The sequence below is a fragment of the Macrotis lagotis genome, chromosome X (genome assembly GCF_037893015.1).
Source record: "Macrotis lagotis isolate mMagLag1 chromosome X, bilby.v1.9.chrom.fasta, whole genome shotgun sequence".
NCBI classification, from domain to species: domain Eukaryota; kingdom Metazoa; phylum Chordata; class Mammalia; order Peramelemorphia; family Peramelidae; genus Macrotis; species Macrotis lagotis.
Window position 1 is genome coordinate 435,197,176 of NC_133666.1, and position 15,341 is coordinate 435,212,516.

The 15,341-nt window shown below is 33.5% G+C and overlaps 1 protein-coding gene across 8 annotated transcripts in view; it reads right to left on the reverse strand.

The window, feature by feature from the left end:
- The window catches only part of UBE2V2 (ubiquitin conjugating enzyme E2 V2), a 58,486-nt gene that overhangs the window by 10,581 nt on the left and 32,564 nt on the right, over positions 1 to 15,341 (reverse strand). For 5 of the 8 annotated variants that reach the window (XM_074205623.1, XM_074205613.1, XM_074205615.1 and 2 more), the window contains one exon: positions 2,134 to 2,282. The exons of 1 other annotated variant lie outside the window; for it this stretch is intronic. In XM_074205623.1, the coding sequence (XP_074061724.1) occupies positions 2,134 to 2,282 (149 nt within the window). 2 more of the 8 variants (XM_074205621.1, XM_074205617.1) reach the window with 2 other exon arrangements.

Here is a 15,341-nt window from a genome sequence, read left to right on the forward strand (position 1 = left end):
TGATGTAATACTTCAACATAAATTACAAGCTATTTATTTCTTCTTATCCTCTGTGGCTTTTGTCCTTCACTTCAAGAAATTTTCAACAGGAGTTCCATCCAAATTGTTGCTGATATTCATCTAGCTTTCCTGATTGCAAGAGTAAACATCCAATAGAACACATGGTACATCCAACGGAACACATGGCATATCCAACAATTATTCCTTTGTCCTCCCTTTAGTGATCACATTTTTCTGAAAGCATTCCTAACAAAATTCCTCTCGTACAATTCATTGTATTGTATTATAGCCTTTCTTATGTCCATTCATGTGCCTCACCACTGCCCTTTGAATGACACAACTTTAAACTCTTTAGAAATTATAGAATTAAAAAGATGACTATTTCAGAAAAAAACTTGAGACCAGTGTGAATTTTAAGCCTTATCTACTATGGTCAGTATCACAGTATGCATTGATGTTTTAGACTCTATGGACTGTCCATCCAACTGTATAGAACAACCTGGCAATCTTCATTCACTTTGTTTTTTCTATATGCATAATTAGGTCAAACACTATAAATCATGGAATTTATTTAAGAGACTCTGCAATGTTATGGGGCTTTATAAAATCAGCACAACATCCTCATACAAAGGACAATATAGGACTCTCACCAAATACAGGAAATTCCTCTTTCCTCTGAATCTCCTATCACACTGCCTTCATCAAGTGAAAAATGTTTGGCAAGCACATATTTTCCTTGTTTTATGCATTATAGGATATAAGACTTACCAAATCCCTGGTATAGAGCAGAGTCTTAATAAATGCTTGTTGAAGCAACACTGAGAGAGGTTCAAATATCACAGACTTAGTTCTTCTTCTCAGCAATACAGTGATCAAAGACAATTCCAAAAGACTTGTGACAGAAAATGCCATCCATATTCAGGGAAAGAACTTTAAAGTCTGAATGCAGATTGAATTTTATTTTTTTTTATTTTTTTTATTTTATTTTTTTTTTTTCTTGGTTTTTCCCTTTTGTTCCAATTCTTTCACAATGACTAATATGGAAATATGTTTAACATAAATGTACACATATAAGCTATAGCAGATTTCTTGGTGTCTTGGGAAGGAAAGAGAAAAATCTGAAACTCAAAATCTTACAAAAATGAATGTTGAAAACTATCTTGATATGTAATTGGGGAAAAAAATAAAATACTATTAACCAGGGAAAATAAATAAATGCTTGTTGGCTAAAGATGCCCTACTGTTAAGACTTCTAAAAAATTCTCTAAGATAAGAGGCATAGGAGTTGGTAGTAATAAATGGTTTCTCTTGGAAATCTGTTTATTTTTAATAAGGTCTTTTTTCCCCCAAGCCTTTGTTCTCCTACCCTATTCCAATATGTAAGATGGTTCTACTCTCACTGATTACTGTATATAATTACTCAGAAAGTTGTACAACTAGCCTGAAAATGTAGGAAGTCATTATGCAAAACAAAAAAAAAAAAAAAAACACTGATTTTTATTAGGCTTAGGACTTTAACAAGGTAGATACACAATAGTACTTCTCTGTAAGTTTAAAACCTCACAGAACTGGATAGTTAACAGAGATGTTAAATGACTTTTCCAGGGTCACACAGCTAGGATATATCTATATCTGTATCTATCCACCTATCCGTGTGTGTGTGTGTGTGTGTGTGTGTGTGTGTGAAGAAGTTGAACCTAATTCTTCCAGCATACAAAACCAGCTTTCCTATCCACTATACCATGTCCTTCTCAATACCAATATAATGAAGGAAAAGTCTGAATCAACATTCAATCTTGAAAGGGAATTTTACCATAGGTTTCAAAAAATAATGACTAACCCTCAGTGAGGGAATTCCTTGAAATGAGGAAATGAGCTGCTTCAATCCAGGGAAAAACCCTACAAATTAAAATAAGAGTTGATAACTTTGAGAGAGACATATGAGGATATACCTTTACTATGCAATGACTGAAATAATGACAAAAATATTCTGATTTGTAAATCCAGATTAAACATAAGTATAAAAGAAACATTTTAAAATTATGTTAATAGTGTTCACGTCTTAGATACTAACATTTTTCAATGAATCATTTATTAAGATCAGTATTAACAGAAAAAATTTGGGAGACTGACCCTTGGTGGCCCAATAATCATGCCTGTCCACCTTGTAAGTGTCATATCTTCATCATCTTCAAGTCCCCAGCTAACTGTACCATCGCCTACTCCTTTTTGGCCTTCTTCAAGTTCTTCTAACAAGCGAAAATTACGTGGAACTTTAACTCCTACACAAAGGAAATGGAAATGTAAAAAGCTCACAATTATTGAATATTCACATACAATCCAATTTAACTTTTGGTGAGTGAAACAATCTTGACACCTTTTTTAAGTATCGAATGTTTACATTCTTCTCCAAAGAAAGAAAATATTCTTCCAACAAATTGAAAGTACTTCAGAAAGGACCATCTTGAATAGTATTGCCTTTATATACTTTTTAATTTCCTAGCTATTCTAACTACAGATTTTGGAGTGATATATTAATATTACTTTTCCCCAAACAATGTAGGTCTAAAAACACCACAATGCAGATTTATCATAAATTTGACTATATTTCCCACAGGAAGAATTATCACAATCAGAAAGTATGTATGCCCTAGTAATATTCTACATCAAAGTATAACCAAACAAATATCATAGACAAAATTTCTATAATTTAAGATAGTAAAATTATGTTATACATTGAAATGTTGCTGAGTCATTTTTTCAGTAGAATCTGACTCTCTCAAGACCCCTCTGGATTTTTCTTGGCAAAGATAGTAAAGTGGTTCATTTTTGTGTCTCCATGAGGAAACTGAAGCAGAGTCACAGAACTATTAAGTGTCTGAGGCCCGATCTTTAAATCAATGAGTCTTCCTGAACTCCAGAACCAAGGTGTTCTATCCAATGTACCACCTAGCTATCCCTTATACTGCAAATACCCCTTGCTCCCAAAATTAATGCACTTATCTAGGATATTATAAATTTTGTTTAAAATTAACATACTAAGGGGTGGCTAGGTGGCACAGTGGATAGAGCACTAGCCTTGGAGTCAGGAGTACCTGAGTTCAAATCCGGCCTCAGACACTTAACAATTACCTAGCCATGTGGCCTTGGGCAAGCCACTTAACCCCATTGCCTTGCAAAAACTAAAAAAATAAAAAATAAAAAAAATAACATACTAAAATGCTAACTATAAAAAAATGTAATTACCAATACACCTGAATTGCTCAGGAGTCTTATTTGACTTTCCTAACAATTTCATGAGCAAAGGTATACACACCTTATAGAAACAAAGGTTCAAAAGTTTTCAAATGTTACATGAAAGTTGGCTTCACCATATTCTTTTTAGTTCCAGACAGATATTGTACCAAATGATGGAAATTAAAAGGCAGATTACAGCTCAATCAAAGGGCAGAGCTTTAAAAACTGTCAAAAAGTGAATGGGCCAACTTTTGTGATAGTTAGATGTTCACTAAAAATATTTGGCAGAGTACGAAGGAAGATATTGTACAGGATATTTTCTCTAATTGTGGGCAGCTGGACATAGTCCATCTAACTTTTTAGAAATCTATGCTGAAAGGCACAGTTCAATAAAGTATGAGGGGATGAATTAGGAAACTGCTGAATGAGTAAGACCTACACTGCAAGACAAATTACCTTGCAATAAATTCTCAGTTATCCATTCAGGATGGAGGGTTTGGTTTTATCAGCTTTAAAATATACCAGTATTTTCTGAGTTGTTATAAAAAATCTTAAAGAATTTCAAAGTAATGCAAGCTATTTCCTTCCCCCAAAAGTTTCACCAACAATATACTAAAAAACTCATTTACTTTACTGTATTGCTCATGTGCAAAATTTAGGAGATGAAAACACAACTAGGTATTCATTCAAAATTATGTGGTCAAAAAGTTTTTTATACTGTACACCCTAACAGCAACATAGGGGTGATGATCAACCTTGGTGGACTTGCTCATTCCATCAGTGCAACAATCACGGACAACTTTGGGCTGTCTTCGATGGAGAATACTATCTGTATCCAGATAAAGAAAACTGTGAAGTTTGAACAAAGTCCAAGGACTATTTCCTTTAAATTAGGGGAAAAAACTGATATATTATTGTCTGATCTTGTTATCTCTTATACTTTTTGTTTCTTCCTTAAGGATATAATTTCTCTCTCATCACATTCAATATGGATCAATGTATACCATGGAAACAATGTAAAGACTGACAAATTGTCTTCTTGGGGGGAGGGAAGCAAGATTAGGGGGAAAAATTATAAAGCTCAAAATAAATAAAATATTTAATAAAAATAAAAAAATAATTTTTAAAAAGTTTTTTTAATGTTGTTTTGTCATTTCAACCACACTCGTCCCATTTGGGATTTTTCTGGCAAAGATAGAGGGATGGCTTGCCATTTACTTCTCCAGATTTTACAGATGAGGAAACTGAGGCAAACACGATTAAATGATTAACCCAAGGTCACTCAGCTATAACTGTCTGTGGCTAGATCTGAACTCACAAAAATGAATCTTTCTGCATCCAAGAGCAGTGCTCTATCCACTGCACAACCTAATTATTGTCTTTTTTAATTAGCCGCCCCAATCCTGAACAATAATCAGTTAATTATAAGGCTATTTCAGAAGCAAATAAATTATCTCTATCTATTTTTAGGTTTTTATCTTTTGCTTTTTTACCACGTCCATTATGATAATTAAGTACAATCAAAAACTAATATACTAATGAAATTCATGAAACAGCACTTATTAAAAACCCATTATTTCCCAAACACAGCACTAGACAATGGAGACACAAAAATGAGATACTTTCTGCCCTCAAAGAACTTTCATCCTAATGGAAGGAGGAAACAAGTGCCACAGCTTTTGTCACCAGTTACCCAGTTTCAGATCTCAAGAGAAAAGAAAAAACCTGTACCCAAGAGGCATTACAGCATAAGAAGCCATGATCAGTCAGTCCAAGGTGATGTGTATAGAGATAAGTCCAGAAGCAACTAACAGCAGTAATATAGATAAGACGCCCCCAGGCAGAGTGGATTCTAGTATCTAGACCATTCTGATGCTTCAGAGAAAAAGGCAGACTAGGAATTCCAATTTCATCCCTCTGAACCATGAAAACTTCTAGTTCATGTAGATTAGTCTAGCAGTGGACTACTCTTGCATGGACCAAATATAGGCTCAAAATTTTACAGAGTTGGGAGGGGGTGGGTGTGGTAAAGGTGTAGCAAACACACTTTGCCCTGGATCATACTATTTTAGAAGCACTGAAAGTTTCCAAGTGACTAGTCTATCCCTCAGATGGCAGACTAACACGACATCACAAGAAAGAAGTAAGTAAAAAGGACTAGCCTAAACTTCCCTCCACAAGGATGAAGAGTCTGGTCTTAATATCAAGATGGAAGTAAGGAAGGAGTCTGGAAGAATGAGCAAATAAAAAAAGAATCCCATCATAAAATGCTATTAAGTTGACATGAATGCTTAAGACAAAAACCCAGAAAGAGACTCCAAACATCTACAAGCAAAGCTTCAGAGAGGCACAAATTCAATTAGAATTCCTAGAAGAGGAAGCAAGAGTTTTAAATGTTTTTATAAAAGAAATGAGAACATCTGAAAAAAAATTGGAAAAGAAATAAGAAACTATTTTAGAAAAAATTGGAATAAGAATTAACTGTTTGGCACAAAAGGTACAAATCAATGCCCAAGCAACAAATTTCCTGAAATTCAGAATGGAACAAAAAATAAAGCCAACATCTTCTTGAAACAGCAAGAAATACTACAGCAAACTCAATAGAATTAAAATATAGAAAAAATGCATCTCATTTCAAAAATAACTTGCCTGGAAAACATATTGGGGGGTAGGGGGATTTACAAATAATTGGACAACCTGAAGTCTTAAACAAAAGAGTCTTAAAAAAAAGTTGCTCAAATCACTTTAAACCAGAGAATAAAGTGCAAACAGAAAGAATCCCCAAAATTAAACTCTCAGGAATGTTAGCCAAAATCCAGATCTTCCAGGTAGATGAAAAAAATTCTAGATACTGCAAGCAATCAAAAAGAAATAATTCAAGTACCAATTCCAAAACTTCCATTTCTTTTTCTGCAATCTTTGCAGCTAACAATTCAATCAGATCATCAATCAATAGTTCTTCATGAGATTCAATCTAATCTTACACATCATTTTCATCTATTTCTACCTCCAATTCTTGTGCTAATTTTACAGTATTTGTTACTTGCTCTAATGTTTCATCTTGGTCTTGAAAATAGGAATGAACTGCAGGAACACTTTTTTCCAAACTCTCTTCATACATGTTTCTGTTATAGCTTTCCATGATTTAGTAATATTATGAATTGCACGGTAAAAATTGTAGGACTTTCAGAAATCTCCCAATGTCAAGTCCTTATCTGCATCCAAAGCTGTATGGGTTGTAATAATGAAGTAGTGGGGGCGGCTAGGTGGCACAGTGGATAGAGCACTAGCCCTGGAGTCAGGAGTACCGAGTTCAAATACAGCCTCAGACACTTAATAATTACCTAGCTGTGTGGCCTTGGGCAAGCTACTTTAACCCCATTGCTTTGCAAAAAAAAAAAAAACCCTAAAAAAAGTAATAATGAAGTAGTGATGTGGGAAGGTGGACCACTTTTACATTTTTATTAAATTATCCAGCTGAAGGAGTCTGACCTGGTGCATTATGCAAAAAAAAAACAAACCCTAATCTTGAAAGGAATGCCACTATCATTTACAAAACTTCTCAGCTTTGGGAATGAAGTAGTATATATAAACCATTGTCCAAAGATGATAAAGAATATGGTAATAAGCCTTATGATTAGCAAAATAGTGCACAGTTCGTGTTGACTTTGTTGGATTCTTTTAATGCTCTGAGATTTTCTAAGTGTGCATAAGAACAAGTTTTAATTTTCAAGTCATAGTTGCATTCCCCCTCTAAACAGAAACTTTATGTTCCCTCATTTTTTGCTCCAATGAGATTTAAGTTTGAAATGACAATCTTTGATAAAGCTAGTCTAAGTCTTTGTTAAAGATTTTTCTCCTTTGCTACTTCAGTATCTTTCACTAGCAGTCTAGTCTCTCCAGATCTGTATATGTTATAAAATCTGCACAATTTAACAACCATGCAAACCAACCACTAATTGCTGTAAATACTCATGTTCCTTCAGGGTACTCTCTACCTTTAAATCTTCAAAGAGACTTTGAGCCTGAGCTTGAATAGGCACCAAGCTTACAGAAATGTTCTTCTAGTTTGGTCTTCTATTCAAATAGTTAATCGTTTCTCCACCTGTGAATAGCACCTTCTCCTCTTTTTGTCCTTTTGTATATTTTCTAATTATTTCAATTTTCAATGCCAAGTCTATTGGCTTAAACTTACAAAATGGTTCACTTTACCCTTCAAGAACATGTTTGCCACAAGCCATAATGAAAGAATCAGGATGACTACAGAACACAACAAGAGAAGCAAAGTATCACACACTGTCTACAGGCACTCAGAACTAAGAGATGCTTCTCAGCTTTCCCACCACTAATTATACTGCCCACATTGACCAGCATCTTAACATACAGTGCTTTGTGTAAGGAAATTTTATAATGGGAGGGGAATGCAGATTTCTTCCAGAATTCCCTATGAAGTCAGATTTCTGTAATGCAGATTTACATAAAGTGATAACTGTCTATACAATGACGGTAATTAATAGGGGAATAAAAGACCTCATAAAAAAAATATTTCTGCCAGAACTATTTGTAACAGCAAAAAAAAATTGAAAAACTAAAAACTAAGTCCACACTGTTAGGGAAGGAATGAAGAAAATAGAGTAATAATAATCATGTGGTAATTTTTGCATCAAATAAATATGAAGACTTTAAAAAAACTGGGAGATATATAAAATCAAAGAAAAATAAGCATATAAGACAATATAATTCTGCTATTATCAATTAACCCCCATCTGAAAATATATATATGGGGTTAACAACTAATAATAGAAGAAATATAATTATTCTTTTGCTTAACATATTTAAATACCTGTAACTATCAATGAAAACAAATAATTTTACATCAAATAAAATGTAGTGCCAAGAACTAAAAACACAATTCCTTAAACATAATCTAATCAAGAATAAAATTTTCTATTACGTCTCTCAATCTGAACACTAGATCTATTTTAACAACTTCATATCATATTACTTTTTGCAGATATTATTTCACACTGGTGATCCATCAAGGATATGAAATCAAAGAAAATCCTAGATTTCTTTGCCCACAAGCTATCAGTCATCTAAGCACAGCTCTCCTGTACTATAGTAATGTAGTTAATTTTAACTCATTAATTTTGTTCTATTGATCATTCAATCAATTGAATAATCAAAGCAAACTACTCAAAATGTGATACCAGTTAGTCTACACAGTTCTGTACATAAGAATATCATGAAAAACAGTAAATGCTTTGTTAAAATCTAAGTATCTATATCTTTGGCGTTCCCCTAGTCTACCTACAGGTCTAGAAACTGTTAAATGAGGTTGATAAATTTCATAAGCCCATAATAATTTTCTTCATTAAATAGAAACAATCAATCATTTAATAACATGTGAGGTTAGTCTAGTATCATATGTTTCTAAGTCTATAATTGATAATCATTTAATAACACAAGATAGAAATTTACCAGGAATCAAAGTCAAATTTACTGGCCTTATAATCTGAAGAATTTATTGTGCTTTTACAGAAAATCAAAGGAAGACCCCAAGTGTATCTCCAGTGCTGTTGCACCTCTTCTATTTCTAATTTTTCAAAGATTATCAAGTAGGGACACAACTGTTTTTCTTGTTACTGGCATGTAACATCTGTGCATGGCAAGGTGAACTCACTCAGAGCAGATGAGAGCTCCTTTACCAAACCTTCTATCTGGAGTTTCAAATAATTATGTTTATGCTAAGCCTCTTCTCAATTAAAGACAGCTCCCCTTAATAATCAAAACAGACATACAAGTTGAAAAGTTCAGTTTCCTCCATGCATCAAGTTCTTTCTTCATCTTAGCCAACTATCCACCCTGACACTGGCCCTCATCTTATCAGCTTGAACAAGACCATTCACAACAAATTGTAATTATATAACATGCAATTAATAAGTGGTTTTTGCATTCATCTTTCCATTCTTATCATTGTATAGTCTGACCTCAAAAATAGTCCTAACCACTTTCATGTTATATGCCTAGCATAACTAAAAAAAAATTTTGAAAAATAATTTTCAAACAAGATGTTAATGATCATCTAAAATATAATAATTGAAATTATGCAGATTAAAACAAATTTGAAATACTACTTCACATTCATAAAAATGAGAAAAAATTAAACATCAAGTAAATGCCAGAACTATAAAGAAATTAGTACATTCATTCACTGTGGATGAAACTGTAAATTGTTAGAATCTTAATGAAAAGTAATTTGACAGTATAAACTACCCCCAAAAATCACACCCTTTTCCCCAGAGTATATTTAAGAAGATACTCTGAGAATTTCATCAAAAATAAATAGCTTTGTATATAAACTTGTCAATAGGTGTTTAATTTTTAATTGAAGAAAAAGCTTAAAAGTAACTTAAAATCATCATTAAAATAGTTCTAGAAGTAGGTACAATGAAATACTACTGCAATTAAATCAAGTATAAGGAATATAAAGAAATACGGCAAGGTATTATTTGGTGCCTTAAAGTTTAGAAAGTGCTTTATATTTATATTTTATTTATATTATCTCAGTTAAAATTTCTGGAACTCCGCTTCATCTGTAATTTAAAGAGATCATCCCTGAGATTCCAGCTCTAGAAAAAGGTCTTGAAATAACTGAAGAGAAACCTTAGGAGGCACCTCTTTAACTGTTATACTTCACTTTATTAGCTGTTCTGTGCACATTTTTGCATAAAGCTGAAACCAAAGGTATTATTATTGACCCTCTTAGATTTCATCATCCTCCTCTATTAATATCAGGTTTGCCAAAAGCACAATGGTAGTTTTTCCCCTATTTTATCCTCTATTTTCAGTTTAAACTCCTGTGTAGTGGATCAAAAGTCTCCAGGAAAATATATTTTTACCTATTCTCTCAAGATACCTCCCTACTTAGCCAAAAAGTTCATTATTCCTGTTATAAACAACCACCTAGGAATTAAAATCTTTTTTTCTCAGACCCTCTTTTTAATCAACTAGATACTTCCCAAATGTACCATGCTCAATATATATATATATATATATATATATATATATATATATATATATATATATATATAATGTCTCAACTTATATGCATAGTGTTTGCTTGTTGTCTCCATGTCAACAGATTCTAAGCTCCCTGAGAGACAGAATTACAGAACTTCTTTATCCCCCTTTCTTTGTATCCCCAGTCATAGTAAGTATATAGTAGGCACTTAATAAATGCTACCTGACCAAGGCACCTATCTACTTTCAGGTGATAGAGGGGATAGTATGCTAAAGCCTAAAATCAGGAAGGTTAAAAAGTCAAATCCAGCCCCTGACATTTATTAGTTGTGTGAACCTGGGTAAGTCTCCTGTTTATCTCAGTTTTCTCATCTGTAAAATGGGGTTAATAATAGGACTTACCTTCCTCAATTAGAGGAATAAATGAGATAATAATTATAAAGCACTTAACATGATGCCTGGAATAGTGAGAGCTATATAAATGTTAATTATTGTTATTATTATCATCATCACTCTAGACAATTACCTATCCAGGGCTTCATCGAACAATGTTTTCTAGATTCCTCCCATAAGGACAATTTTCCCTCTCACCCAAAATCACTAACAAATATGTGTAATGAATAAATTAATGAATGAAAAAAGTACTGAAAATCATTTACTATTTGACAAGCACTGGAAATACAAATATAAAAACAGTTTTGACCTTCAAGGAGGTTACATTATAATGAGGAAGTAAAGAACATAGGAGAATAATTAACTGTGGAGATGGAAAAATATGACAAAATCCTATTCCAAGAACAGTAGCAGAGTTAATTTTATTCTAATTCCAAAAACAAAGATAAGGAGAGTAAAGCTGGCTAGGGCAGAGGGAGAATGATGAAGTATGGCTTGGGAATGCCAGAAATAGGAAACAAGGTAAAGTGACAACTCAGGACATTGGATCCCCCAGTCAAGAGTTCCTGAAAGGTTTAAAAACCTTGTGGGAAAATGACTAAGTGACGGTTTAATTTGACAAGTTTTGATTTATTTTCAGTCATGCCCTAAACACACCAGGAAAACAACAAACTTTCAGGTCATCCCACAACTGGTTTGGTATTCTGCAGCAGGAAACTACCATTCATTTCTTTTTAACCTATACTGGATATAAGCCTTTCTTCTTGAAAGATCCCAGCATTCTTTATCAATCAAGCATTCCCTTTTTGATAGAAATCTATTACTTGGCTCTAACGAATAAAGGGTCTTTCTACTTTCCTTCTTTTGTTTTTGTATTATTCTTCCATTCTTCTGATACTCCAGTCTGTCCTTTCCTGATTTTCCTTCATATTCTATTTGAAGCAGTTTATTCTACTCTTTCTTGGAATGTTTCACTCTTTTTAATGGGGGTAGTTAGGTGGCACAGTGGATAGAGCACTGGACTTAGAATTAGGAGTACCTGAGTTCAAATGTGGCCTCATACACTTAATAATTACTTAGCTGTGTGGCCTTGGGCAAGTCACTTAATCCTATTGCCTTGCAAAAATCTTAAAAAAAAATAGACCTCATTCTTTTTAATTACTCAAGACAGTACAGGAATTGTTTTTCCCCCTCGAATCCTTTGACATTTCCCTTATGAAGTCAACCTGGATGGTATACATAAGAAACATTTTTTTATTTAATACTGGCAGGCCAATGAAAATTATTTCTATCTTTTTTACTTTACTGGAGCAGGGATCTTGAGTTCTTTGTTCTTGCTGCTAGCTACTTGTTACATAACATGGGCTCTAACATTATATACTCTTGATAAAATATGTTTAATAAACATTTGTGCAACATAATTTCCAGGCACTTCTTACTCTTTCTCTTCGCCATTTATTGACTTTGACACCTTGCTTATCAGGATCTTTTTTTAAAAGAGTCTATCCCAGAAGACAGATTTTATTTCTTGAGAGGGAATATAATATAGCATAGTGGTGTCATACTTAAATAGAAAGTGGGACCACTAATCCATACCTAAGCCTGAGGGCTGCAATTTGACATAGTTTTGAAAAGAAATGTTTTATATTTTTATTCATTTTACTAAATATTATATTTTAATTGTCCAGTGGCTCTAAAATGTATCATGGGCAGATATCTGACATCACTGGTATAGTGGAAAGACGGCTGGATTCAAGTTCTACCGGACACATGCTCAATTTGATGGACAAGTCACTTAAATGTATCAGTGTCCCAGCTTTTAAGTTCTTCTGGACCCCCAAACAAAAACTTGTCAGGGGCCATATATAGAATTTAATTTTTTTATGACTTCAATGCTACCCACATCAACAATGAGGATTAGAATAATAAAATGCAATGATGTAATAAAGTATAATAAATGAGTATAACAATAAAACATTTACTTTTTAAACAAAAAATAATAACATGACATTTTTGTTTGTTTGTGTGGGGCAATAGGATAGTAATTTAAGTGTCTGGGGCCACATTTGAACTCAGGTCCTCCTGACTCCAGAACCAGTGCTCTCAACTACTTAACTAACCGTGATCATTACATTACTATTTGACACTGTGCCTGTTTATTCAATACTAGTGAAATTAAAATTGGTTTGCTAGAGGTTGTAGCAATGTAAAAAATATTTTCAAGATGCTCAACTTAAATTTTTATTCTATTTTTACTTTTTGTATGATTCTGGAAAAAAAAAAGTTGCTTACAAAAACAAATACTCCACAAAAGAGAAATGAAATGCTGGATTTTTTTTAAAGTAGGACCAACTAATAAAAAGCACAATGAAGATGCTTGAATAAATTTTTCTTTAAATAGCATGTCAGATTGCAATTCTATGCATTCTACTTCCAAGTTTGTAGGCAACATGTTGATGTCAACTGAGAATGAAGCAGCAAATACACTGAAATGCAGTTGATGTCTAAAATTTTGAAATCTATTCTCAGTCGTGGGACAAAACAGCAATTAATACTGCAAACAATAAAGTCTGCTATAATTATGAACACAAAAATAATCAAATAATAAAAAAAATTCTGGCAGGCTGTGATGTTTCAATACTGGCACAGGAGCTTACCCATTTCTTCATTTTCCAGTTACATGGCATGGCCCTCATGAATGGGTTTTGAGGGCCCTATGTGGGCCACAAGTCATGGATTGGACACACACCTGCTCAAAAGGTCATATTATAAAGTCAAATTTGCCAAAATTATTTGACACCAACTAATAATTGAAAAATAGCTCAACCGAACAGATTAAGTTCAGAAGAATCAGAAATAGCTGAAATCCAGTAACCCAGTTAATTCAATTATCTGAAATGTTATTCAGGAAAATATTTTTTATCTGAAAAGAATTTACTGAAAAACTGGAAAATAATAACAGGAAATTAAATTTGTAGTAGTTGTTCAGTCATGCCCAACTCTTTCTGCAGTCAATTGGAGTTTCCTTGGCAAAGATACTTGTAGGGGTTGGGGGGGAGAGGTTTACCGTTTCCTTTTCCAAATCATTTTACAGATAAGGAAAATGAGACAAATAGGTTTAAGTGACTTGTCCAGCATTGCACAAAACTAGTAAATGTCTGTGGCTGAACTGGAACTCAGGTCTTCCTAACTTTAGGTCCAACATGTGATCAAATGTACCACCAAGACTAATAATTTCCACCATATGCAAAAAATAAACTCAAAATGGTTTCATCGTCTGAATAATAAAGATCATACCATAAAAATTATTTAGAAAAGAACTAGAATGCTTTTTACATGCTAAGGTTAAGAAGAACCAAATCCTTAACTTTAAAAAAAAGACAGGTACTTAAAAAAAACAAAGTAAAATTTTGATTATATGAAATTGAAAGGGATTTTTCACAAACAACATTAATGCAACAAGGATAAGAAAGCAACTGACTGGAAAAAAATCTTGTTTTACTAAACATCTCTAATAAAAGTTTGATACCCAAGATAAATAGGCGTGATATAAGTATGACCAAAAGCTATCCCCTGACATAAGTAATAAAAGAAGTTGAAAAAAGAACTGCAAATTTGTAAATCATGAAAACTGAGTCAAATTTGTAAAAATAACAGCCAATCCCCAATTAATAAATGATCAAGAAATAGATATGAGGCTATAAATACGATTTAAATCTTTTTTTTTAATGCGCTAACTTCATTATTGATAGGAAAAATGCAGAGTGGAACAATTCTGTAGGACTACCTTTCACCCATCTGATTGGCTAACAGGACTAAAAGAAAAAAATGACAAATGATGGAAGCAAAGTAAGAAAAATTAGACATTCATGATGAAGGAGTTGTGAAAGGATTCAACAATTCTATAGGGCGATTTGGAAATATAAAACCATGCCAACCTTTTAACCTAGGAATGTCACTATATAGGTCTATATTCCAGAAGAGATGAAAAACAGGAAGGAAAAGGACCTATACGTATAAGGATATTTATAGCAGCTCTTTTCTGGAGGCAGGGCAGCCAGGTGGCACAATGGATAGAGCACTGGCCTTGGAATCAGGACAGGAGTTCAGATCCAGCCTCAGACACCTGACTCTTCCTAGCTGTGTGACCTTCAGCAAGTCACTTGACCCTAATTGTCTCACATCCAAGGCAATCACCAGTCATCCTGATTCCTATCTGGCCATTGGACCCAGATGGCTCTGGAGGAAAAAGGCTAGTAACTTAGCACAGCACCCCCTCACTCAAATCCAATTCACATGTGCTTATCATGGCATCACCTCCCTGATGTCGTGATCTTCAAAAATGAAGGACAAACATTAGTATTATTTCTGGTGACAAGGAACTGAAAATTGAGGAGATGGCACAAAGTTGGGGAATAACTTAACAGTGATATGTAATTAAGATGAAGTACAATTCTAAGAAATGATGAACAGTAATCTTTCAGTAAAAAACTTGCATGAGCAGATGCTATGGAAAATGTATTATATACAAAATAAGAGCAATGTTATACGATGATAAGCTGTAAATGACTAACCTTTTCTCAGCAATGCTATGACCCAAAAGAACTCTGAAGGCTTAACTGATGGTGGGGCAGTTACGTGGCACAGTGGATAGAGCACCAGCCCTGGAGTCAGGAGTACCTAAGTTC